At 42.3% G+C, this 27,813-nt stretch overlaps 1 protein-coding gene across 8 annotated transcripts in view; it reads left to right on the top strand.

Annotated features, from left to right (window-relative positions):
* SELP (selectin P) overlaps positions 1-27,813 on the top strand; it is a 46,127-nt gene that overhangs the window by 15,178 nt on the left and 3,136 nt on the right. Inside the window, exons 2-13 of one of the 8 annotated variants that reach the window (XM_059042215.2) lie at positions 1,319-1,409; positions 3,104-3,490; positions 6,718-6,825; positions 7,298-7,483; positions 8,001-8,186; positions 10,490-10,675; positions 13,272-13,457; positions 16,732-16,917; positions 23,237-23,422; positions 24,299-24,508; positions 25,557-25,742; positions 26,594-26,713. In XM_059042215.2, coding sequence (XP_058898198.1) covers positions 1,319-1,409; positions 3,104-3,490; positions 6,718-6,825; positions 7,298-7,483; positions 8,001-8,186; positions 10,490-10,675; positions 13,272-13,457; positions 16,732-16,917; positions 23,237-23,422; positions 24,299-24,508; positions 25,557-25,742; positions 26,594-26,713 — 2,218 coding nt within the window. The remainder of the gene's footprint in view (positions 1-1,318; positions 1,410-3,103; positions 3,491-6,717; positions 6,826-7,297; positions 7,484-8,000; positions 8,187-10,489; positions 10,676-13,271; positions 13,458-16,731; positions 16,918-23,236; positions 23,423-24,298; positions 24,509-25,556; positions 25,743-26,593; positions 26,714-27,813) is intronic. The other 7 variants (XM_067030442.1, XM_059042226.2, XM_059042231.2 and 4 more) reach the window with 7 other exon arrangements.

Below are 27,813 nucleotides of genomic sequence, written 5' to 3'. Positions count from 1 at the left end.
TTGATTAGTGTCCTACTTCATAAGAACACAAAATGTCCCTGCTTATTAAAGCCAATATTCAGAAACTCCTAGATGGAAAACTGCCAGGCTTCTTATAGAAAGATAACCCCACTATCTGGGAGACTTTCACTGATTTGTGTTGTATCCACCTCACTGTCCGGTCTGGCTGTACTCAACAGTGTGTATGCACTGTGCACATGCACACACACACTACCACATCCCACCCTCCCCATACAGCCTACATCATCCATCTCTGGAGCCCAGCTGTGGCAGTTGAGAATTTCTATATGGGAAGGGTTTGGGGTAGCAATCTGGCTGGAAGAGCAATAAAGCTTCAATTGCAAAGCAAATGCACAAGTTTTATGTTGGCGGTTATATTGGGGTAGCTCTGGATGAGTACAGATGTGGCAGCTAGGCTTGGTCATGACACATATTCTATCATTGACAACAACGCAGCATGGATTTGAAAGCCTGGAGGTTTACAAAAGTAAAAAAGTAAAGTGGAAAAAGCGCTTGTTTCAAAGTCAGGCTCTGCTTCTGTCCTTTTGAATGTTATTTTAGACTCTCCAACCTTCAGTATTCTCATGTGTAACATGAGGGTGTTGGATGAACATTTACAGAACTTATTTGTCTAAAAACGCTTTAAAAATGTTAATAGATTTGATGAAATCCCAACAGAAGGGAGCTCATGAGAAATCATACTTGCTATAGATCCAAGGGGAATATGTTTATTATTCATATATTAATAAAAAGTAAATATATATGTATAATACATGTATACATTAAGCATTGGATAATATTATAGATATATGCTGAAATGATAAAGCAAGAAAAGAAAACACATCAATAATATAGGATAGATGACATAGCACAGCACAATTTGTTGATGCTCTGTGCATCAAAGTATAGGTCAGACAACTGTATGGATCATGGAGTTTCTGTGTGACTTCTTATCACTCTTGGGTATGGCATACCAGTTCTTAAAGGGAGATTATTGCATAATAATAATGACAGTGTTTTTTACATAAATATTACAAAATATGTCAGAAAACCAAATACTAGTGGCACAAAGTAGTTACTCAATAAATATTTGTTGAATGAATGAAGAAATGAATTTTGTCCTGAGCCTTGGTGCAGTGTCCAACTGGGGTAGGACTCAAGCAGAGCAGAGAGAAATAAAAAGGGAGTAGATGGCTTGAGCCACCCCCTAATGGAAACAGGCAGGATTGTAACTCAAAACCATGATTATTAACTAGAATTTTTTGGTCACAGTGATTGCACATGGATACTAAAGGGACGTTTTCTTTTCTTATTACAGGCCAGCTGCCTAAAAGCCATCTGGAACTGGAGATTTCAGAGAGTGGTCTTCAGTACCACCCAACTCTTTTGCTTCAGTGCCCTGATCTCTGGTAAAGTTTATGCTAACCCTTCACCTGGCCCTCAGTGATTAGGGTAACTTCTCCAAGTGGGAGAAATTAAGGATGGGAGCCGGTTGTTATGAGGTATTAGAAAACAGTTCAAGCCCAGATTCCTGGAGGAAAAATGCACCCGACACCATCCTATTGGTAGAAAAGGCTTCAGGAAGAACGTAAACAGATATACCCAGTGCCAACTTCTCCATTAGACTCAATAGACACAGGCCCACGTTACTTTTAGGGACCCATAAAAATGCTTTAATTTCTTTAAAAATCATTTTCTTCTAGGCCTCCCCAAAATGTTTTAGTGTATAATACTAATATGTTCACCTTCATACCAATGCAGTTATAAAATACAGTTTTTAATATTTTATTATCGAGGAAGGGAACTCCAAAGGCAAAATTGCCGAGAGTCCATGCAAGCCAATATGCAGCCCTGGTGACATCAGAATAAAGTCTTCGGGCAAAAAAATGCCACGGAGGTGCCTGTGAGGGAGGCACAAATGGAAACGACCCTCTTGTGGGCAGCAGAGAAGAAGGTTGAATAGGAACGAGACTTTATAAATAGGAAATAGAGCCATTTCCAGGTTTGATTGCTTACATTGTACACCTTTTCACATGGGAACTGGCCTCTTCTGGCTGGGGTGAACTCCCACCGGCCAGGATAACAATACCTCGAATCATAGTGCCCTTTATACCTTTAAGGGGCACATTCTTTATTTCATTTGAGTTCACAAACGTCCCTTTAAAAGGCCTGTTTTAAGCCTTATTTTAACGAGTGAGTAAGCAGAGATGGAGGAAGTAATTTATCAAAGGGAAACAGCCCAGGGCAGTGGAAATGAGTGTAAGATTGCAAACCGGGAGATACAATGAGCCTCTGCCACAAACCTGTTGTGTTTCACCCAACAAGTATGGAGCGAATGCCTGTTAAGTGCCAGGCTCCGTGCTTGGCGTTAAGAATCCAGAGGTAAAAAGAGACCACCATCAGGATTCAAAATCTAGCACATGCGACCCATGTCATATAGACAGATGCTGCAATACCTGGCAGTAAGGGAGGTGGAGACAGAGAAGGGTACAGTGGGAGCTGAATACCAAGCCCACCTGGAGAAGTCAGGAAAGTAGGGGAGGAAAGTTACCACGCCTAAGCGGGCAGGGCAGCCAGAAGAGCAGGAAGAGCACATGCAAAGGCATGGAAGTGGGGCTTAAGTTTTGCTAAAAAAGTAAATATGGTGGGTGATGAGGCTGGACCAGCAGGTAGGTGCCAGATCATAAAGCATCTTACTTTCCATGTGAAGAGTTAGCACCTGGAGATATGAGGCAGCCATTGAAACATTTTACATGTCATTTACTTTGGGTTTGGGCAAATTATTTAATGTCTCCTCCATTTATAAAAGGAGAAGATTAGATGACCTCTATGGTCCCTTCCAACTCTGGTATCTTATGATTCCAGATCTTGAATACCAAGGATTCTCAGAAGAGGACATTTTCTTATTCCGACTTAAGTATACTTTCAAGTAAAAGATGGTAACCACTCTTTTTCCTTAAAACAACTAGATTAGACATAAAATGGTCATGTTTTTGGTATTTGTCTTCTAGTCAAACTCATCTGACTACACAGAAGTGAACTTATGCTCACAATCTCCTTCTCATTAGGGGTGCTAACCTGACCCACACTTTCCTTTACTTAGAGCTAATTAACCAGAAAGAAGTGGCAGCATGGACCTATCATTACAGCAACAAATCATATTCATGGAATTATTCCCGGGAATTCTGCCAGAAGTACTACACGGATTTAATAGCTATCCAGAATAAAAATGAGATTGCTTACCTCAATGAGGCCATACCTTACCACAGTTCTTACTACTGGATTGGGATCCGAAAGATCAACAATCAATGGACCTGGGTGGGAACCAAAAAGACTCTCACCAAGGAGGCTGAGAACTGGGCTGACAATGAGCCCAACAACAAGAATAAAAACCAGGACTGCGTGGAGATCTACATCAAGAGTTCATCAGCCCCTGGCAAGTGGAATGATGAGCCTTGTGGGAAAAAGAAGCGGGCACTGTGCTATACAGGTAGGGCCTTCTCTTCTCTGAAATCTGACTGTTTATAAAATATGCCTTCCCTTGTTCGTTAATATAGCCCCCGAGTCAATAACATTGAGTCTCAAAGTCAGGGACATGAAAACAAAGAGTAAACTGTCAATCGAGCAGCATTATTGAGCACCTTGAAGAATATAAGTTCAGGATTAGAGAAAACTGGCCTTTTGAAGCCAGAAGGAAATTTTAATATCATCTGGTCCACCCTTCTAATTTATAATTGATGAAATAGATGCTCAGGAAATGTGTCTCCTAAAATTTATGTCCAGAGCTTTTTTGTACCACTGTGCCCTAGAATAAGAGACTGTGTAAGTTGAGAGGGAACTTGGCCTTGCCTCTAGGAGATACAGTTGTAACTAATACCTATTGAACATCAGTATGTTCCAGGCATTACTATTAGTTCATGGGTCAGTAGTCTAGTTAGTATTAGTTGCATTTAGTCCTCATGAGAACCTCATCAATCAGCTCCTTCTACTGCCCTCATTTTGCTGATGAGGGAAAGGCTCAGAGCTTTTCAAGAACCTGCCCAAGATTCTAAGTTCCCTGATGATGGAGCCAGTTTCAAACTCATGTTAACTCCAAAGGTGGTAGTTTTAGCCACATCTACAACCACACTCTTTGCACAACATTCTCAGGAGGCAATCTGAGAACATGACCAAGGATGACAGTGCTTTACAGATTCCCTTCAAAAGCAACACATCTCCAGGTCCATTGGCCTTTGGTAGGGGATGAGGGGTGAGGAAAGGGAAGAGGTAACTGAAGGTGAGATCCTGTGAGTATATTTGATTCTCCACTCTCCAGATTCCAGAGTAAGCAGACCTGCATGAAAGCTTGGTCTTCCTGTGGTCAGGTGCCTCGTGACAGAACTGATTCCATCTTGCTGATGTGGCTTCCCATCCAGAGGAGCCCACCTTGCCCTGGGTAGCATACAAACACTGCAGCTAGGGAGAGTATGGACTGCCCTGGGCAAGAGCATCCTGAATACTCTGAAGCTTCTTCTTCAATAAATCATCTTACAGATGCCACACTCTGCTATATATGTTCTAAATTTGTTAGATTATAAACACCTCCCCTCAGAAGCCCTCAACAATAATGGAACAGAATACAGAGTATAGAGTATGCCCTGTACTTTCTCCCTCTCCTCATACAGCCTCCTAGCTGAGGGGAAACATATCCATACACGCATTGTCATGTAGTCAGATCTCATTTTACAAATAACTTATTATTATATTTAATAAATAAAATAATGACCTGTTCTTTATAGGCCAGGACGGACATTACGAGAGTGTTAGCTCATGCTACTGGTCTCCCAGTCAGCCCCCTACCCTACCTGGGCTATGCCTCCCTGCAACTCTCCTGATCAGATTATCTTAGCTGCCACAAGATGTTCCAGTATGCCACTGCTTCCCCTCCCCACTCAAACTTCAGCCTCCATATCTGCAAGAGAGTCTTCCTCAATAAAGCTTGCAAGGAAGAAAAGAGATTGAAAATTACTGGCATGAATGATAATGAACAAGGCCACTCCTCTAGCCTGCAACTATGGCAGGCATCACTAATTGGTACAATTTCACCCAAACACATTTGGCTTCCACCTCCACTAATACAACACTCTAGGCATTGATTGCCATTTTGCCATCCAAGATGTAAAGAATGTAGGGAACCATCAGTTCTCTGTGGGAGATAGATGAGAAATAGATAGGTACACCACACTGCAACAAAAAAAATCTAAGCTGGAATAATTCCCTAAATGTCAGGATTTCTTATACCTCAGAACAAGGTGTCAAGGAAAAAAAAAAAAAAAGATTGAATCACCATTATGTTCTTTCCTGGAGATCCAAGAAATAGATAAGTTATCAACCTGCCTGGAAACCCTGAAATGGAATAGAATACAGAACATTGGCTGTTTTTCCATTCCTAGAGTTCTGAGACCCTGAGGAAGCTACAGTCAGAACAAAATTTTTATGCTCCGAGAGCATAGGGCAGGGAGGTATTACTGTAAAGCACTGGTGGGTCAAGGTGAATAGGGTGGAAGACATGGACCAAACTTCTATTTAGGAGTTCCTGTTGCTTCCCGCATCTTCTCTTTACCTGGAACCCTTCCCAGTGGTTCAGTACAGCTTCACCAAACTCACTGGCTGCCATCGGAACTTCCTGCTGTAGAACACTGCATGGCTTATAGAGCTACAGCATCTCAGGGTTAAGAGGGAATATAGAGACCAAATAGCACAACCCACTATGTGACATATGGATTTCCTCTTGTGATAGACCCTAATGTAGACCAATGGTTGGCTGGGCTTAGGAAACACCACCAGAAAAGAGTCCAGCCACAGACCTTGCTCCCAGCTATGACCTCATCAATAAAAACACTCTCAGTGCTTTCATGGTATCAATTCTAATACTAATCTACCACCAAGGGCATAGTGCATACACCCTCAACAAGTCTCTTACAGGAAAGAAACTCTGCCCCTTCTCTGTGCTGTCACCCAAGTGGCACAGACTTAGTGAGGAGGGCCTGGCAGGCCAGTCATCTCTGTACCATCTAAATCTGGCATATTTAGACTTGTGACACAGCTCCCCATAAGGTCATTTGTCCTTGGCCATGAGTAGGTCTTAAGGAACAGGTCCTCTGTTCCTCCGCCATGTGGTGTCGGGCGTAGACTTAGACCAAAGATGGAAGAGCTTTGGCCCTAACAGTGGGCAGGTTGGGCTCAAAGAAGTAACTTGCCTGAGGTCACATAATATTAGGGAGTGGAGCGTGGATTCTAACTATGTATGCAAGACCCCTGCACCCCTGGTTCCTAACCTCCATGCTGTGATATTTGTCATAGGAGTTTCCATAATAATACAACTCTATGAATCCTCTTAGTTAAAAGCCACAACTATTTTGTACCACTCAGAGGAGTTTCACCTTCTACACATGTATTGGTGGCTCCATTTGTCCCTCTGTGTCCACACATGGCAACCCCTCTTCAGGCAACACTAAATGCAGCCTAAAATAGAAGCCAGGGAATATTCCAGCAAGCTCCGACAGTGTCCTTCACAGGGAACAAGCTGGCTCTCCAGGGGATGCTGTGGTTTTTCTGTTGCCTGGCTAGATCAAGCTTACCCAAGTGGGACTAAGTCTGTGACTTGGAATAAGAATCCAGCTTTTTTTCATACCTCCTGGGAATGCCCATGATTCTGACCCTTCTTTATCCATTCAGCCTCCTGCCAGAATATGTCCTGCAGCAAGCAAGGAGAGTGCATTGAGACCATTGGAAACTACACCTGCTCCTGTTACCCTGGATTCTATGGACCAGAATGTGAATATGGTGAGGCTACTATTTTGTTGATAGTACTGTGGTCATTGGTCTTGTGCTAGCGGCGATGCCAGGAAGAAAATCATGTTGGAGTTGCTCCAGTGAGTAAAGGCTAGTCCTAGGGCCTCTCTCTACCATCTGTCAGTCTCCCTCACTCAAGTTGTCAGAGACACACACTCTGGGTTAAAACACTTTATTCTTAGAGAGAGCATTTCCTCCCCAAATCTCAAAAGGTAAAAGGGAAATGAAAAGGCAGTAAAACAAAGAGAACTCTTTTCAGGCTAATTTTGCTTGTTGGGAATAAAAACCAGAGAAAGAATGATTATTTCCCAAGATGCAACCAATACAAAGCTAAAGATGAACTGGTTGGGTTAGAAGTCCAGGGAGACTGGTTTAGGTGGGTTATACAAACAGTTCAGCTTTTAGCAAACCTGACATTGTCTTTCCACCTGCAAAGAAAGAAATCAATATTTCTTCCCCACAGTCACAGAGTGTAGCGAATTTGACCTCCCTCAACACATGCTCATGAACTGCAGTCACCCGCTGGGAAACTTCCCTTTCAACACACAGTGCAGTTTCCACTGCGCTGAAGGGTACACACTGAATGGACCCAGCGAGCTGGAATGTTTGGCTTCTGGAATCTGGACGAATACGCCTCCACAGTGTGTAGGTATGTAGACCCAGTTCTTTCCATCTTCGCTCACAACTAGAATTTCAGAGGGGAGAACAAGCTTCCCCCATTTAAAAGACAAGGAAAATGAGGATCTACATTAGATGGGAAATTCTGCTTATGATTATTACCCGTCAACCAGATTAACACTAATTTTAATATTCATGATTTTGTATCTGTGGAGTTAGGTAGTCAGTTTAGCTCTTGATTCTCAGGCAAAAGCAATACAAAAGGGTCCCCCTCCCTTTGTTAATGGCAAAGTGAATAGAGTACAATAATGATTTAGGGGTTGGGTATTATTAGTTTGATAATTTTACCTTGCTTCTTTAAAAAGTAAACAACAAAAGGATGCTTGGATCTTTCCAAACAGCTACTGAAAGTACCATTTAACCACCAAAGTTCATCACCTGCCTGACACTTTGGGAAGATGCAGACAGCTGTTGCAGCATCTTAAGGCTTCCAAGGTGCTAGGCATTATGCCTAAGGTCTCATGCCATCGTTCTGTGGTTGTTTTTAGCTGTCCAGTGCCCACCCCTGAAGTCTCCTGAGCAAGGAAGCATGACCTGTTTCCACTCTGCGAAAGCATTCCAGCACCAGTCCAGCTGCAGCTTCAGTTGTGAAGAGGGATTTGCATTAGTTGGGCCAAAGGTGGTGCAGTGCACAGCCTCGGGGGTGTGGACAGCCCCAGCTCCAGTGTGTAAAGGTGAGTTTCAGGCAGGTGGGGATGCATAATATCCACTGCACCTGGTTCTTGCTGGGAGCACAGATGAAATTGGCTAGCTTATGGAGAAACTGGCCTGAATCACCACAACTTGATTCTCCTTTTACCTACCACTCAGCTAGATTGTGTTCATCTGGGATAGGAAAAGAGTGTCAGGCTCCAGAAAAACAAAAGAGGCTGATTTTACTACTTATTTTAAACAAAATTTAAAAGTCCTCCTTTCCCCCAAACTCACTGCCCTCAAGCAATTTCAGAATGACCTCATTCATAAATTTCACGTAAGAGGGAAAGGGTAGCATCTACATCTGTAAGTAGACACTAGAAGACCTACCAGGACAGGTTTATAGCAGTAAAGGGAATAAAGGACATTAGAAAAAACTTGAAGGAGTCTTTAATTTTAAAGATATTTAGGTCCCCCTGAAGCCTGGTACTACATACAAGTCTGGACAAACATCACTAGGGTCTCCTGAACCTTACAGATTCCCAACACCACCTGGATTTCCAGAGGTGAATTCACCATTGCTCTCTAGATGTGGGCATGGTTTTTCTCCGTCCTCAGTACCTTTCTCTCTGTCCTGGGTTGTTCTCTCCAGCTATGCAGTGTCAGCTCTCAGAAGCCCCTAGCAAAGGAACCCTGGACTGTGTCCATCCCCTCACTGCCTTTGCAATGGCTCCAGCTACAAATTTGAATGTGAACCTGACCATCGAGTGAGGGGCTGGACACACTCTGCTGCACTGGCCCTGGCTGGGGGACTGCACCCTTGCCAGCCTTCGAGGGTAGGATTTTTCATTAGCAGCCCCCAGTGCACCGGGAAGGAGTCAAAGCACAGCGGAAAGATCCAGGGCTCTTAACATCAGGATGACCTCCTCCAGGCTCTGGCACTGAGACAGGTTGTTCAACTTCCAGGAGGCATGGTTTTCTCCTCCATGAAATGAGCTACGAATTGCAAGGAGCTTCAGTGAGGATGAAGTATATAAAAAGTATACAATTAAATAGCTTGTATAACGTACCTCACAGAGAGCCTTTGTTTCTGCCTCTTTATTCCCTCCCTGCCTCATTGGTGTATAGAAGCTATGGGTCAGTGTCCTTCCTATACTTCAGATGGAGTCAGAACAGTGGCTATGAGGACACAGAGAGACATTGCTCATCATAGCCCTCAGTGGTAGCCTTTGACAAAGGATCAAAGGAACACTGCATTGAAAAAGAGGTTGTGACACAATTCTAGGCAGTTAGCTAATACCACAAAACTGAATTCTGTGTAATTGCCTCACACGTTCATCTTATAAAGCAAAAATGGGGACTAGGATGGGGGAAATTAAATGTTGGATTAGGGAATTCCTGGGAGACCTGGATTATAAAGACAGCTCTACTACTGTCTACACATAAGACCTTAGGGATGTCACTTAAAATTTCTGAACCTCACTTTTCTCATCTGCCAAGTAAGAGAGAAACGCTAGAGGGTCTTTGGATCTTAAATGCCCTGATTCTGTAAAAAACAGAGGTCTAAGGTCACAGTGTACAGGTAGTCTTTATACTCTGAAAAACTGCAGGAGTATCCTGGAGATGAAATTCGTTGTCAAGGAAGAGCAGGAGGAAGCCAGTCTTCATCAGAACTGAGGTCACTCGGGGCTTAATTGTGCTCAGGAACTGACCTTGGGCTGCACTCACTTGGCAATCGAAGTCGGATTCGGATGACATCCTGTGTTCAAGAGACAAGGCTCTTTCAGGATCATTTTGTAGGGCTCGGTATTAGAGTGCCAACAAATAAGCTATGTTGTTCCAGCTTTTTCCTTAAAAGTCCAGTCTGTTCTATATCTCCTCCTTCCAAATCCAATTTCACAAATACTGCCAATAAATATTTAAAGAGCACCTTCAATGTCCGAAACACTGCCAGGCTCTGGGAATACAACTCTGGATGAATGACACCAGCCTCAAGGAGACTGTGGTCTAAGGGGCAGAACTATTATACTGCATGAACAGCTCAAGAACAGGGGCTGTGGGAGCACACTGGAAGAGCTTCTAGCCCGAGCTGGGGTGGGCAGGAAAGGCTTCTTAAGGAAAGTGACGTCTAAGCTGAGACTTGAAGAGCAGGTGAGTGATCCAGGTAAAGAGGGGCATGGCAAGGTGTTCCTGGCAGATCCCTCTTTTCGAAAAAGGAGGATTTAGGGTTCTGCATATACTGACAATGTGGGTCAAAAAGATGGAGCATCTCTCAAGGGGCTCTTCTGAGAAAGAATTGAACCCTTCTACTGCCCAGTATCAGACAATCACTTTTTCCATTTAGCCATTGCCTGTGAGCCTCTGGAGAGTCCTGACCATGGAAGCATGGATTGCTCCCTGTCTTCCAGAGCATTTCAGTACAACGCCAACTGTAGCTTTCATTGTGCTAAGGGTTTCACACTGAGAGGAGCTGACACAGTTCGATGTGCTGATTTGGGACAGTGGACAGCGCCAGCCCCAGTCTGTCAAGGTACTGTGATAGCATAACGTTGCTTCCATGTCTCTCAGCTTATTAAAGGCATCAGCATGTGCATTTAGTTCTGTCATCCATTTATTATTCAAACATTCACTACGACTCTATTATGTGCCAGGCCCTTTGTGTGGGCACTCGGGATGAAGTGGTGAGTGAGGGCAGTCTTAGGCATGTGTTCATTACTGTATCCTGAAACGCAAGGTGAGGGCTGCATGGACTGACATGGATATCGTGAGTTGGCATGAAGGAGGAGGGGCTGGGAGGAAAGAATTATGCATGAGGAACAGCATTGAACAGTGGAAGGGTACTGACAAGACATTTAGTCCAGTTCTGTCATTTACTGGCAACAAGCTTTCGGTCTCTCTGAAACTCAGTGTCACCTACAAAATAAGAGTACTGTTATCTCCCTTACCCACCTCACTACTGGTTGTGGATTAATGTGTGTAAATGCAAGCTTAAAAATGCTACGAGGGACTTCCCTTGTGGCACAGTGGTTAAGAATCCATCTGCCAATGCAAGGGACACAGGTTGCATTTCTGGTCTGGGAAGATCTCACATGCTACAGAGTAACTAAGTCTGTGAGCCACAACTACTGAGCCTGCACACCACAACTACTGAAGCCTGGATGCCTAGAGCCCGTGCTCCACAACGAAGAGTAGCCCCCACTCGTTGCAACTAGAGAAAGCCTGCGCACAGCAATGAAGACCCAATGCAGCCAAAAATAAATAAAATAAAATAAATAAATTTATTTTAAAAAACTGCTATGAGCTTTACAAATGTAGGTAAAATAATGATCATAACATTACCTTGTAAATCATATGTCTCTGATCTGATTTTACAAAGTGATCGCCTTTAAATAGTTCACGTTCTCAATATTTTGTTCTTGAAGAACTGAGGCAGAGAGGGAAGTCACGAAGATTATTTTTTTTAACAAGAGGTACCCCACACAGAATTTATGTCCCAGAAATGAAACTACTGGCATTTCATGTGAGATCCCAAGCAATTTATGTGAACCCTGGGTCTAAGTATACCTGATTTTAAAATGAGGCAGTGGTTTGAAAGTAGTGTCTTGAAGAGAGATGTATACACCCATGTTCATAGCAGCATTATTCATAACAGTTAAAATGTGGAAGCAACCCAAGTGTCCATCATAGACGAATGGATAAGAAAAACATGGTATATACATACATACAATGGAATATTATTCAGCCTTAAAAAGGAAGGAAATTCTGACATATGCTACAACATGGATGAATCTCAAGGACATTATGCTGAGTGCAGTAAGCCAATCACAAAAAGACAAGTACTGAATGATTCCACATATAGGAGGTACTTAGAGTAGTCAGAATCACTGAGACAGAAAGTGGAATGGTTGTTGCTGGGGCCTAGAGGAGGAATAGGTAGTTGCTGTTAAATGTTCTGAAGATGGATGGTGGTGATAGTTGCACAAAAATATGAATGTACTTAATCCCACTGGAATGTACACTTAGAAATGGTTAAGTGGTAAAAGATAAGTTTTATGCTATGTGTATTTTACTACAGTTAAAAAATTGAAAAAAAAAGTGAGGCAGTAGAGGGGAATGTAGATCATCATACAACATGATGGTGAGGCTTAGCGAGGGGAATGGGATGTACTGGGAATGTATTGTCTGAGAGACAAAGACCCAGAGAGCCCTTTGACATTCTTAAAAGGAGAGGGTCTTAAGGGGTCACTGGAGACATTCTTGTCTCCAGTCAGGTAAATGTCTAATCATCCAAAAGAGAGAATTGACTATTCTCTTAAGCATCTAGATATGTGATTTCAATAACCCCCCGGCAGGCCTTCCTAGCATTTTCCACCCTGACATTCAAGGTCTGCATCTGATGCATAGCTATAATGATTTTAAGACTTATTACTACTACTGCTGCTGCTACTACTACTATTAGTAATACTATTTGCAATAATAATAATAGATAATATTTATTGAGCACTTTAGTCGAACCCCATGAGGTAGTTAAAACTATTGCTCCCCTTTTAAAGATGATAAAAGACTTAACATATAGAGAATACATGTGTTCTCTCCATTTACGGCCATCTGCATTATATGATTGAGATCACGGTGCGTATATAATTTTTATTCTGCTTTTTCACTTGACATTGTACATTGAGACACCTCCCATATCTTTCCAAGGTGAAATATATCATATTCCTTTCATGGATCCACGATAGTTAATTTTCGGCCTCTCATTAGTGGCATTTATGTTCATTTTCAATATTTGGCTCTCACAAATAATATGATGATAAAAATTCTCTGAACTGATTTTTGATATGCATCTTGTTACATAGTTAGCATAGATTCTTGGGTCCAAAAGTACGATATTTTAAAAACTGTGAATACATATTGCCAAATGCTTAACGATGGCTCAACATTTCCTCATAAAGTCCTTCATTTGGCATTGGGATTATATGACACTTTTCTTGTCCTCCAGGTTAAACATGCCCAATTCAGAAATCCCTCTTGTTGGCACCAGAAAGAGTTAAGGGGTGGAAATCAATGAGTACTTGTTTATTACTTTCCTCACTCCCTTACTTTCTCACTTCCTCACTCCTTAGCATTGCAGTGCCAGTATCTTCCAGCCTCAAACAAGGCCCAGGTGAACTGCTCCCATCCCTTTGGTGCCTTTAGGTACCAGTCGACCTGCAGCTACACCTGTGATGAGGGCTTGCTCCTGGTGGGAGCAAGTGTGCTGCAATGCTTGGATACGGGGAACTGGAATGCTCCTTTTCCAGAATGCCAAGGTAAAATGAATTCTTTCCAGTGTCTTGGAAATAAACTGTAGGCTTATTTTAAAAAGCTGTATTTTAAAGGTGGTAACTGTCTAGGGGACAGAAACTTGAAATGGACTGGAAAATGAATAAACACTGTCATCACGTAACCCAGGGATCCAAAATGCAAATGCCTTCAGGGGCTAGGCAGGTACCACAAGTGACAGGATGTCTGACAACAGGAAGGTGGCAGGGGGGTGTGGTGGTGGCCTGGTGCCAGCTCTGTCCTGGGGCCTTTCCCAGGACATGAAGGCTCCTATCATGAACCGGGTGGACTGTTCTCACTTGGTTGAAGATAGTATCTGGAAAGAAGACCAGAGGGAAGAACTAGCCTCAGGACGGTTATTCCAAGACTGATCTGGCACTTTGCTCCTAGGAACCACGGAGTCCAATGGTGGAATGGGGGGTAACTCCTGGGTTTAATAGTGGAATGGGAGGGGCAGAATTTACATCCTCCAAGATCTGTGTTAAGACTGGAGAAATCCACTTAGGATAAAGTGAAGACTGACGAAAAGAGGAAGAAACTAATCTGTACATGCAAGGTCAATAGGATTCTCAGAAGAAAAAAAGTCTATATATATTCAGCATAAGCATATTTATCTGCATTACACTTGACATAAAGTAAAGGCAGTTATTGTATGGAATAGAACTGGTTCTCATCATCTGTGTTTAGGAACTGAAGGACAGATGTATGCTTTTTATACTCCCCATTCCTTTTCCTACTCAATGTATCCAAGTATTTACTTATATTTATGGCAGATACTGCTTTTAAAAATAAAATTTTTATTAATAAAAGCTACAGAAAAATAAGAAAATAGAGAAACAAAAAAATCCTCTTAAATACCTCTCCCAAATACCCAACCCTAAAAGAGACACTGGTTATGTTTCTCCATTCTTGTATGAATTCTTCCAATATGTTCCCACTTTTTCCTCCATGTGATTAGTATTTTTATGATGCATATATATACAATTTTAATAATAAAATTAGATAGGTAAAGTACTAGCCAATTCTGCATTGTTTGCCTTTGCTTTTCACTTTGTACCCACTTCCAACATGAGTGAAAGCAGGCAGAAACATGTTTTTAGTAAAAAGGAAACCACTTGCTATTCAGGTCACACACAAGCACACACATGCACACACACGTACACACTACTGTTAAGTTAGGTCAACAGTGAGCGAATGAATGAACGAACGAACGAACAAAGGGGCTGACCAACTCAATAGAACTGCATGTCCCTTAGCCCCAGGCACAAGAGAGCATGGCAAGCCACAGGGGCTAGGGATGGGCATGCCATCTGAGCTGGGTCTGCAGAGACCAAGGTGAGGCTTGTGACCTTGGCTCTTCAGCTCTCACCTGGGCTACACTGAAGGCTGGATATACTACAAAGTCCACACAGCTTTGGGGAAGAACTTGGAGTCCCTGAGGAGGGTGTTACAATGCTTAGCACCCTTCCGAACAACCCTGGGCTGTTCAGGGCACAGATTGCAGTTCATTGCCCCACACTGGCCCACCTGTGGGTGTTTCATAGCAATAAGACTCACACTCACTATGGCTTCCTGTGACCTTCCACTTCCCTTCCGCTTTTAGTTCTTTGTTTACTCTGACTGAACTTTCTCCTCTTGTTGCTGGGCGAGCACCAAGTGAAATACCCAAATGTGGTCTGCGCAGGAAGGTACCACGAGGCTTGCACTCACAAGCTGTTGTAATGCTCTTGAGAGGGTGTTCTCAATTTCCCTTTGCAAGGTCCCCCTTGCCCCTGTATCCCCACCCAAGCTATCAGAAGGCAAAGCCACAAAAGAGCTGCAAGCAGACTCAATGTACCAACGCCCTCCCAATTTGTCCTTACAGTTTATAGGCTTCTTGACTTGCCTGCTCTCCCTTACCCACTACTCCCACACTGAATACACAAAGACTTTTCAAGTGGCAGAAAATAAAAAGGTCTTTCGACAAAGGGATGAGATTGGGGGGTTGGGGTGAAATGTAGCTGGAAAGGAGAAGGGAGGAAGGGAAGAGAGAAAGAGAAATAGAAAATGCTCTCAAAACCTCAAGCAGTTCAAATCAGTGGAAGCGGCCCTAGGTTCATCCACACCACCACTGTCTCTGGTCTAAAGCCATACATTACCCAATCAGGCCAAACAGTGAAGAAGAAAACACCATGCATTCTCTTAGCCTTCATTTTTTAAAGCCAATATGTTTAATCTGAGTTTTATTTCACTAATTGGCTGAGGGATATCTTGGCAGCCATTAACATTTGCATCCAGAGTGTTTTCACTTTTTAGCCTTGTAAAAATCCTGGGAGCTATTTAATGCTATTCTCCACATTTTAAAGGTGAACATATTGAGGTTCAGAGAGGTTAAGTGACTTGCCAAAAGTCACAGAGTATGATCTCCAACTAAATCAAGTCCTCTACCACCACAAACTCCACATGGATAAACTGTGGTAAAGAACCATGAGATCTTATTTACTGTTTTTTGTAGATGAACAAGTAGTGTCATCTGGAGCTGGTCATTGTAGGATGAGAGTGGTGGGAAGAGCATCTGCAGATGGCCAGTTACATTATGTGCCTACTTTGTGTCATGATTGTTAAAATATTTTTTAATTTAATTTTTGCCTTTGATTTAGTTAACCTATTATTTTATATAACTGAGGATCCCTGCAAGGCAAGGATTGTTTTTTCTCCCATTTCATAGATGAAGCAACTGAGATTCAGAAAGCTTATTGTCCAGAGATACATTGCTAGTAAGTAACAGAGGCAGGCTTTGGACCCAGATTCTTTCCACCACTTGGTTGGGGGAAGGAACTTCTGGAAGGGGAAAAAGTATTTTACTCCATTTCCCTATTTCCAATCACTTGTCATTGTTTTATGGCAAGGTGATTAGGTCTATCTCTGAAGAAGGTATCAAGGAAGCAGACAGTCCTTCTCCTGGCCAGGGGCAACTAACATGAGCTGCATCACTATCTTTCCCAACAAAGCACCAGCTCCCTTTTAAATCACCTCTAAAGCTCTTTGGGGGTGAGCATTTCAGGATACCAATCCACTATCAACTGCTGCTATTTCACATGTACAAGACTTCTACCTGGTGGCAAAGCACCATGAAATTCAAACAATCATTTCTAACCTCATGCTACCCTAGTATGTTAAGGACACACACACACACACACACACACACACACACACACACTGTTTTAAGTTGCTGTGTTCTAAAACAACCTCCTCTCTCCTCCTCGGCCATGCCCACGGTAGCCGCTACCTGCACACCTCTCCCAAGCCCTCAGAATGGAACAAAGACCTGTGTCCAGCCTCTTGGAGATTCCAGTTATAAGACCACATGCCAGTTCACCTGTGATGAGGGATTCTCTTTATCTGGACCGGAAAGATTGGACTGTACTCCATCTGGACACTGGACAGATTCCCCACCAACATGTGACGGTAGGACCAGGGGTCTATCCTCTCTTACAGCTTCTCAAGTAACAGTATAGAATGGAGGATCATCAGGAATTCATGTAAACCTGTTCTTAAGCTAAAGGAAGCTTTCTCCACAAAGCATAACAATCTAGACCAAAAGCTTTTCTCTCTCTCTCTCTGAATATTCTTTTTTTAAAATATAAATTTATTTATTTATTTGCTGCATTGGGTTTTTATTGCTGCGCGTGGGCATTCTTTAGTCATGGCGAATGGGGGTTACTCTTCGTTGTGGTGCGCAGGCTTCTCACTGCGGTGGCTTCTCTTGTTGCAGAGCACGGGCTCTAGGTGCGGGGGCTTCAGTAGTTGTGGCTCGCGGGCTCTAGAGCTCAGGCAGTAGTTGTGGCACATGGGCTTGGTTGCTCTGCGGCATGTGGGATCTTCCCGGACCAGGGCTTGAATCCGTGTGCCCTGCATTGGCAGGCAGATTCTTAACCACTGCGCCACCACGGAAGTCTTCTCTGAATAGTCTTATAATAATAACTTTAAACATTTCATAGTTTTATAACGTGTTTTAGTGTCACTGTGACATTTGATGTTTATTACAATTCTAAAATAATGAGGACAGGCAGTGTTGTCTCTGTTTTACAGATGAGAAAATAGAGGCTCAGAGATTATGTAAGTTGTTGAAATTCACACTATTAGTAAGTGATGAAGTTCAACTATGTTACTGGGACTTCTACTTCATTATATAGAATTTTTCTACTACACTCTTACTCATTCATTCCCACACCAACCTTCGCTGAGCATACTAAGCCCCAGACACTGAGCTTACTCAGGGATGGATGTGATTTCATCCCAACCCCTCAAGGATGTCACAGTTTTACTATTTGTATATGTTTCTCCTTGCTCAACTTCTATATGGATTATGAGCTCCTTGAGGGCAGGAACTGTGCCGCATTCACCTTTGTATTTCCTGCAGCAACTAGAAAGAAAAAAAAGTAGGTGTGTGTGGGCTTCCCTGGTGGCGCAGTGGTTGAGAATCCGCCTGCCAGTGCAGGAGACACGGGTTCGTGCCCTGGTCCGGGAAGATCCCACATGCCGCGAAGCAACTAAGCCCGTGAGCCATGGCCGCTGAGCCTGTGCTCCGCAACGGGAGAAAAAAAGTAGGTGTGTGACAAGTATCTGTTGAATTGAAGCTTCTAATTTACTGGTTAAATTTATTCAAGCTCAAGCCCTATTGACAATGAATTAGTAGATCCTCAAAGGCAAGGGCCAGATCTTAACTATCTTTGATTCCCCCAAAACATCTGACTGACACCTACCTGGTATATAGTATGCTCTAAAACAGAAGTTTATTAATTGATTAATTTATAGCTCATGTGTACTTTCAAAAGTTGCCATTGTTCTATTCTTCTGTGGACTATACCAGCAGTAATAGCTAAGTTTTATTGCTTGTGTATATAAGTACCAGCTGTTTCATATGCATTTTTGTATTCAATCCACACAACAATCCTTAACATGGTTATCACTCTCCCCGTTTTCTTTTTTTTTTTTTTTTTTTTTTCGGCATGCGGGCCTCTCACTGTTGTGGCCTCTCCCGTTGCGGAGCACAGGCTCCGGACGCGCAGGCCTAGCGGCCATGGCTCACGGGCTTAGTTGCTCCGCGGCATGTGGGATCTTCCCGGACCAGGGCACGAACCCGTGTCTCCTGCATCGGCAGGCGGATTCTCAACCACTGCGCCACCAGGGAAGCCCTCTCCCCGTTTTAAAGACGAGGAAGTGGAAGATAAATAGCTGGCAAAGATCTAATAGATAGGAAGTAAGGAGCTAGGATTCAAACCCAGGTCTAGCCTGATTACAGGGTCAGAGCTTTTACCACTACACTACACTGCCACACAGTGGCAGGTTTCTAAATCCCGGGTCAGTCACTTGTAAATTTACTCTTTCCACTGCTCCTGTCTAGTTGCCAAAATGAGTGATCAAATGAGAGAATGAGAGTGATCAAATGAGAAAATATGTTGACAGAAATCTATTAGTGAAAAGAGCTAAATACTTATTCCTTCTCGTGGAATGAGCACTAGATTAATATCCAAAGACTTGTATTGCTCTTGCATGGAGTCATGGACAATGTAAATCATGTCACATCCTTGATTTTCTCGATTCCAAAAGGAGAGGAGTGGACAAGATCAACTCGGAGGTCTCCGTATGCTAACACATATAAATGGAATCGAAAAAAAAATGGTTCTAACGAACCTAGGGGCAGGACAGGAATAAAGCCACAGACGTACAGAATGGACTTGTGGACACAGTGGGGAGGGGAAGCTGTGATGAGCTGAGAGAGTGGCATGGACATATATACATTACCAAATGTAAAATAGATAGCTAGTGGGAAGCAGCTGCATAGCACAGGGAGATCAGCTCTGTGCTTTGTGTCCACCTAGAGGGGTGGGATAGGGAGGGTGGGAGGGAGACGCAAGAGGGAGAGGGTATGGGGATATATGTACACATACAGCTTATTCACTTTGTTATACAGCAGAAACTAACACAACATTTTAAAGCAATTATACTCCAATAACGATGTAGAAAAAAAAAAAAAAAAACAACTCTGAGGTCTCTTCCCTGGACACAAATTCTATAGACTAAAGGACATAAAATGCTATCACCTGCTGTTAAAAAGATATACTACAAGCCACCGTTGGAATCTAGAACATTTATGGCTGATATCATTAGGGCTTCATCACTTATTTCTCAATCACTCGTTTGTTTATTCCATGGACATTTATCATAAGCTCTGTTTTTCCACATTCTGTTTTAAAGCTAAAGAATAAAAAAATCCCTAAGAAATATCTCACTAAAGTTTAAATCATATATGCAATCAACATGGTTGTTAAATCTGTAATCTCTGAAGCCCCATTTCCCCTCACGCCTTTCCACCTCCTTTTCTCCACACGAGGTGGCACTTGCCCACCACCCTTTAGGCCTAGCCCTGCCCAGCGTCTAGAACCAGACTTGACCAGGGGCAGCAGCTTTAGTCAACTATGGGCTTTGGAATTGTCAGCCCTGTGTGCAACTGATCATTAGCTCTGGATTTCGTACCTGTGTTTCTACCTCATTCTCTAAATTTATTCTCTAGATTTAGGCAGATAGTTCCTCTTCTTTTCCCATATGGCTGAGTCCATGAATTTTTAACCCTTCAGCACTGAACCTTGATTTTTCACATGGTGTTTTTCAGAGTCCTTGGCTATATCAAAGGGGCTTGAGGGCCACCAAGTAAGGAGGGGTGGTGTGGCAGGTGCAATGCTGAGTCTCCTGCTTCACAGCACAATATGAGGTTACATTTTTTTGAGTAGGTCCACAGATATTTCCCTGTTAGAATGCCAGTTTCCTGGTCTCTCTCTAGGACCTGAGCTCTGCCTGTATTTTCCAGTCTTCTCCCAGCCTTTTCCGCCCCCAGGACCTGAATTCCTTTCCCTGAACCTAAGCAGTGCTGAATTGCTTATATCCGGTTTCTGTGTCCCCCGTGTCACCACCTGTTGAGCCACTATCCTGACACAGATTACTGTTTTCCCAATCACTTTGTCATTGGCCCTCTGGAGACCATGTTTGGCTGCTGGGCCCAACCCCTAATGACCAACCTCACCTTGATGGGGAGGGATGGGTCCTGGTTTCAAATGCCAATCCTAGCTCTGCCCTTCTGCCACATCCTTTGCTCATCCAAGTTCTAAAATATAGCAAACTGGTGCCCTCTAAGCTCTGGCCTGGCTTGCTCACATCTGTTTTATTTCTCTACTCCCCCAACATTTCTCTGACTCCATGAAGATTCCTAGCCTTTATTTTTAAAATTTGAGTTTAGAACAGCCAACTCAATTAAATTTATTATTTATAATATATCTTCTTTCCAAAAAATTCTTGACAAAACTGTATCCAACTCAAGTAAAAAGAGATGATACAAAGAAACAGAGAATTAACTAAATATGTCATAATAATACAGTGCCAGTGATCCCAATAATTCATGAATTCACAGCCAATCATGTACAGCTACTTCATGGATTACAGAAAAATATCAATGAAGACCTTTCCAGTAGGCAGCACTGCCTTGAAGTCCACAAATATAGAGCATTAAGTATGGTGATAAAAGCAACCCTTATCCATTTTCTATTCTTCTTGTAATGACTCAGGTTTTGGTAAAGTTTTAGAGTAGGCTCAAGAATATGACTACTTTTTAAAGTTACCCATAGAGGTCATTCCTTAGTAAAAATCTCTTCCTCTACATCTGCACTAGGCCCCTTCACTCCAACAACTTCCTTGACAAGTCTACAAACTTAATTCAGCCCATGTCTGCTGAGTGCCCACCACTTGCTCGTTCTGGGTTAGGCTTCCATGAACTTCACCAAAGCTGCCCCTCAGACGGGAAAACATGCTTCCTTACACAAGTTAGTCCTTAGATTCAACAAGGTTCATGTTTACAGAAGAAGGATTAGAGACTTTCCTAGCTACAAAAGACTATATCTATAAGCTTGTCAGAAAAAGACTGACAAGACTGAGACCAAAGCAATATCCTCCAAGTAGATTTAATGCTGTAGTAATTCTCTTTGTATACTAGGGGTCACTTAAATCAATTTTTAAAAATAGTAACTCTTCTTGTTTCTTTTCACACCATGTAAAAATACTTGTTAGAATATGTCCAAATTAAATTGTGCTAACTTATTTGTTCATTTGACAAATATTTTTGGACCCCCTACTTTGTGCCAGGCACTGTTGCCTGGGATACAGTGTTGAAAAGAGCTGACAAGGTCCCTGCTCTCATGCAATTGACATTATGTATTTTCTTGGGTTTAAATATGAAATCCTTGAAGATTTTGAAAAAGTTATTTTAGTGAAAATGTTCATAAATGATTTAATGTCTATGACTTACACTGATAGATATGTTTAATAAATGTTTGATAAATGGAATTGATCTGCCAGGCATGGATTTATTAATTACTCAAAAATTTGAGAGTTCTAAACTGAAATTCAGTATGTTACTTTGTCTAATTGAATGGATTCACACAATAAGGATCCACAATCCTTCAGTGAATAGCCTGCCACCAAAAAGCACATGGGCCAATACGTAAAAGCCAATACATCACTTTTCCGTGAGGCATTACATAGGACTTCAAGACATTTTTTTAAAAAAGCAAAATAGCTAAGCAAAATGAGCCTTATCTGACCAAGGCATTGCTTTCAGATAGCCTTGGATTTAAAGAAAGAATAGTCCCTCAATTTGTCAATAATCCAATATTTGTTGATAAATAACAGTCTTATGTCAGAGACCTTCGTGGGGAGAAAGACATGATCTTAAGAGAAATAGGTAACTGCAATAACTTATCAAAACAGTTTTTGAGGGAAATAGTAAATTAAAAGTTCATTTGCTCATCCACTTGGCATATGGTGGTTGAGCACCACCTCTTGAGATCCTGCAGTGTGAATTGTGGGAGACACAAAGATTTATGGTTCTTGGGTTTTAGGAGCTTTCTATACAGGAGAAGAGGGAAGAGATGACATGTGATATGACAGCATATGAGTTCAAAGAAAAAACTGATGCATTCAGAGGAGAAGACTTCAGGTTGCTGTGATCAGCAGAGGCTTTAGCGAGGCTGTGTTCATTTGGATGCTAGAGGATGGGTGGGATTTTATTCAGTAAAAATTGAAAGAAATTTAGGGCAGTGTTAGCCAAGAACCAGAGGGAAGAACACATGAGGTCAGTTCAGGGACTTCCCAGGAACTAATCTAGCTTCATCAGGAGGTTTTGAGCTTTTCCTGTGCTATGAAACTGTGGTTTAAAAAAAAAAAAAAAAAAAAAAAAGCCTGGAGATCCAGTAGATTAGGACCCAAGATGATCATTGCAGGTTTAGCCGTGTTGAATTTATGGAGACAGCAGGATATCTAACAGGAAGTAGTCTCAGGCAGGAGGAAGGACAGAAGTGCAAACCTGGACTGCATTTACACAGATAGGACAGTGAGAGCTGGGGGGAGGCTATGAGGTCTCTAAAGCAGCAGATGTAGACAGAAGAGGATGAAATTGTGAGTTCTTGAATATGACTGCCTAAATCCTTGACTTCTTTGTTTTTGTGACTTCTCCCTATACTCCTCTCTGCAAGCCCACCGTCCCTCCCCCCTGCCCTTTGTACTTCATGACCTGCTGTGTTCATTGTGAAATGCCTGCTACCTAGCAAAACACCTGACACAGTGGGAGCTCAATAATTAGTTAATATTTGTTGAAAATGTGAATGAATAAATTTGGTGCAAAACAGGGCTTCCAAATCAATTTGGAGATTGTGACATTCTTGATTTGATTCTCTAGCCATCAAGTGTCCAGAACTATCTGCCCCAGAGCAGGGAAGCCTGGATTGTCCTGACACTCATGGAGAATTCACTGCTGGCACCACCTGCCATTTCTCCTGTAACGAGGGCTTTAAGCTGGAGGGGTCCAACCATGTTGAATGCACAGCTTCTGGAAGATGGACAGCACCCCGACCGACCTGTGACGGTAAACCAGGATACACTTGGCGGGACAGCCCTTCTTCTGGAAATTTCCTCAACAAAAATAACAAACACTTATATACACTCTTAGTATATGACAGGCACACATGATATCATTATTATTGTGAAAGCTCCACTTCGTGTCATGAAGTGGGTTATCTACTGGGGTCTAGGAAACACAGCCTGGATTTTAAAATGTTTAAGGAGTGACAGGACTTTTTCACATTTGTGAATAAAAGATAACACCGGTTCTTAAGCACAGATTTTCTTACGTAATTGTGGCCTCTTTGTCTCAAAGAGCTTTGTTGAGTTGACGGAATGGTTTCCATTGCTTCATCGCCAGGAGAGAGCACTAGGGGTGTTGTCACCAGTCCAGTGTTTCAAATCAAGGAACTGAAGTGGAGAGGGGTCAACTGCCATCTTTCTGCCACGTGGCAAGTTAGTGACAGCCAGTGGCAATATCCACGCCTCACATTTCATGCTGACCTTTGGCCAGAGGACAATACCACCTCCCAATAAAGCAGCACTGAGCAAGCAATTGGCCTATACATATTTCTCTTTCTACTGAATTCTTATATTTCTACACCAATTATTCTGGTTTTGTTTTGTTTTGTTTTTAGTATCAGTAACATTGACGCCCCCCCCCCTCCAATTTCTTCTTCTGGCCAGGAGAATCATCTCTCCAAGGACAATTTTATATCATTTTTCTCACCTGGTTTTCCATACCTGATTTTAATAGTTTTCCGTAACTTTCTTAAGGAGCTATTGCTAGAACCTCCCTGATTATGAAAGGAGTGGAAGGCAGTTATTCCATGTCAGTCTTAACTCTGTTGTGCTCCTTCTAATTGGGAGCTCTCTAAATTGAAACATTTTCTCACAACAGACATAGTATCAGCTCCTACTGTAGAAGTGCAATGCCCATCCCTCATCACTCCAAAGCAGGGAACAATGTCTTGTCAGCATCATCTGGGAAACTTTGGTTTGAATACCACTTGCCACTTTGGATGCAAAGCTGGATTCACACTCATGGGAGATAGTGCTCTCCGATGCAGACCTTCTGGACAATGGACAGCAGTAGCTCCAGCATGCAGAGGTAATGTGAAAAGGAACAGGCAGTTCTGATGCTATCTTCCAGCAAGCTAGTCACTGTACATGCCTGTCGAAATCCCATCCAACCCCAATGACCACTTCAAGTGTCAGCTCCTCCATGAAATCCACACCAATCCCAATTAGAAGCAATGTGCAACAGGCATACCAACTTTTCCCCTTCCTTATGTCACAAGGTAATGCCCTGGTACTCAAAGACCTAAAGGAGGAAACATATGTAAATGTCCAAAATGTGTTAGAACAATACACATGCTAAACACGAAACCAGCTATATGAATTGTGAAATATAAGTTTCAATTCTGTTAATGATGTGGCAGTGTAAATATTCCATATTTTCATAATTGGAAGCTAAATAAAAAGATAAATCATGACTGATACCTCTTGAAGACCTATTGCCCTATGCACGAAGCACTGTGCCTCTTTCATCACTGTTTTCCCTAGGAAGCATAGCACAGTGCTTTGCAAATGTCACTGTTGCTCAATAACATTTGTCTGAGTTAAATTCAGTTTCCTGAGTTGAGTGAAGTTTGAGTTATATTTAGTTTTCAATCCACAAAATTAGGAGAATAGCCTGAAATTCCCTGACAAATCATTTAGTGAGTATGGAAGTCTCTACCTCTCTCAAACTTCCAGAGGCCAGCTATGCTGAACACTTGTTAAGAAATATGTGCTGACATGCCAGCTTATTGCCGATGTTAGTAATAATGACATTTAGGACAACAGTATTTTTGAGACGCAAAATTTTGAAAATAGTATTTGGGTAGGTAAGATCGATCACAATCCACTGGCAGGTATTTTATTAAATTGTCACTATGTGTCCATCCTAGTTCTTTGGCTATCATTCTGTGAGTGGATATCTTAGTACATGTGATGTTGGAAGGGCTAGTGGGAATGTCAAAAGTAGCTCATTTCCTTTCTGATCTTTTGTATTCTACCTCATCTAATGGCAATGCTAGCCAGGTTTCAAATGAATCCATAATCTCTTTTGTGTTCATTCTATACGCTTGTTTTTCCTGCATGCTTTTTTTCTGCAGCTGTCAACTGCTCCAAGCTACACGTTACTGAGCCAATGGTGATGAACTGCTCCAACCCTCGAGGAAATTTCAGCTATGGATCAACCTGCAGCTTCCATTGCCCAGAGGGTCTTTTACTTAGTGGCTCAGCGAGAACAGTGTGCCAAGAGAATGGCCAGTGGTCAGCTATCATGCCAGCGTGCCAAGGTTTATTTCTCATATGGGTTAGGAAGTCGCTTTGATATGGAAAATAATGAAATCAGTGTTTCTCCTCTGAGTATTTCTGATAGTGGTTGCTTTCCATCACTGGGTTTCCCCTGCATTTAATAATTGTTTCACAATGAATCAGACAGCATCTCTGTACCTCATGCAGAGTAGTGGGAATCAAATTCAGTGACTCTATGTAAACAATCACCACTCCTTTTTCAAAGCTCCAATTTGTGAAATGAATACTCTCATTTCTTTATAATCTGTGTGTAGTACATCTTGAAGTTTCAAAATGTTTTAAACTGAAGGTTATTTAATGCAGAATCCTAATTTATTATCTCAGAAGATCTTTGTTTAACATATACCTCCAAAAATACAATATATCTTCCTTAATTAAGCTCCATCTGTTTGTAAGGTTTATTTCATCCCCCTCCCTTTTTTTCATTTCTTTTCTCTAGCTGCTTGTTGTAACTACTTTTCATCACATGAAAATCTTCAATTGCCACCGCCCCCAATTACCCACAGTTTATTTTGTTTATCTAAACTTCCATGTATTGTGTCTACCATTTAATCATCTAATTCCTTTTATTGAGTCCTTACCCTGACTCCTTTGGAAATTATGTTCGATATTTAAGCATTAGGAAGAAAATCAGGCCCTGCGTGCACCCCATTCTGTTGCAGTGGTTTATGACTTCCAGATCTTTTTGTGCCGGCTTGTTAGCACTGCCAGGACCTATGATGACTTACTTGATCTCACATCTTAGAGTTCTTGGGGACCTCCTGGGGGAATGATGGTCTTCTGCACAATAGCCTTCTTATGTCTTGCACTTGTGCATGTGTTTATTTTGCAGCGGGGCCATTGACTATCCAGGAAGCCTTGACTTATTTTGGTGGAGCAGTGGCTTCTACAACAGGTTTAGTGACGGGTGGGCTACTCCTCGCTCTGCTAAGAAAGCGTTGCAGACAGAAAGGTAAATAGGAAAGAATATCCTCCTTATTTTCTTCTTTCATGTGATTTGGGGCAGGGCAGTGAAACGACAACTTCAGTAGTTCATGTCTGAAAACATTTGCATTAAAAGAAAACAAGGGGCTTCTGTGGTGGCACAGTGGTTAAGAATCCGCCTGCCAGTGCAGGGGACACGGGTTTGAGTCCTGGTCCGGGAAGATCCCCATGCCACGCAACAACTAAGCCCGTGAGCTACAACTACTGAGCATGTGCTCTAGAGCCCGCACGCCACAACTACTGAGCACATATGCCACAACTACTGAAGCCCGCATGCCTAGAGCCTGTGCTCCGCAACAAGAGAAGCCAATAATAAGCCAATCCTCTTCTAATAAGCTAATGGGTCGCTTCATCTTTCCTCATGGAAAGTAAGTGGGGGTATCAGAGGGGTCAGGGATGCTCAAATCCAGGAACAGAAAGTGGCTATGTTAAAAGTATCTGCCAGCATTCTCATGGAATTGAGATTTCCACATCTATTTTTTTAACATCTTTATTGGAGTATAACTGCTTTACAATGGTGTGTTAGTTTCTGCTTTATAACAAAGTGAATCAGTTATACGTATACATATATCCCCGTATCTCTTCCCTCTTGCATCTTCCTCCCTCCCACCCTCCCTATTTTTAACTGCTCAGAGGAAGAACCCCTTGTTTCCTATTCTCATGCTCTCTCCCTTCACAAAGCCACCATCACATTAGGCTGGTTTTCTAATGTTCCCTCATATGCTCTTCTGTGAGTGAGTAAATAGGACAATAGACAAACAATAACACTACTTAAAGACCAAAAAGCTACAACCATTCGCTCCATGCAACATTTGTGCTTGGTTAACCAAATCCAGAAGGCAGAGGTGAGAGCTCCTAAGACCTGAATCCTAATTTCCATTACCATGTAGGAATCACCCTATTCCTGCATTTTCCCCAAGTTCTTTCTTTAGTTTTGAGACATTTCCAGGGAACCCTCTGAACCGTGGAGAGGGACCAGCAGCCACCCATCCTCCAATATCTTTATAATAAACAAATTCATTTGTGGAGATGGGGAATTTTACCTTGACCTGTCCCAATTTGATTTTA

Source organism: Kogia breviceps, chromosome 1 (genome assembly GCF_026419965.1).
Source record: "Kogia breviceps isolate mKogBre1 chromosome 1, mKogBre1 haplotype 1, whole genome shotgun sequence".
Classification (NCBI taxonomy): Eukaryota; Metazoa; Chordata; class Mammalia; order Artiodactyla; family Physeteridae; genus Kogia; species Kogia breviceps.
Note: the sequence above shows the minus strand (reverse complement) of the source record. Positions and strands in the feature narration are given on the sequence as shown.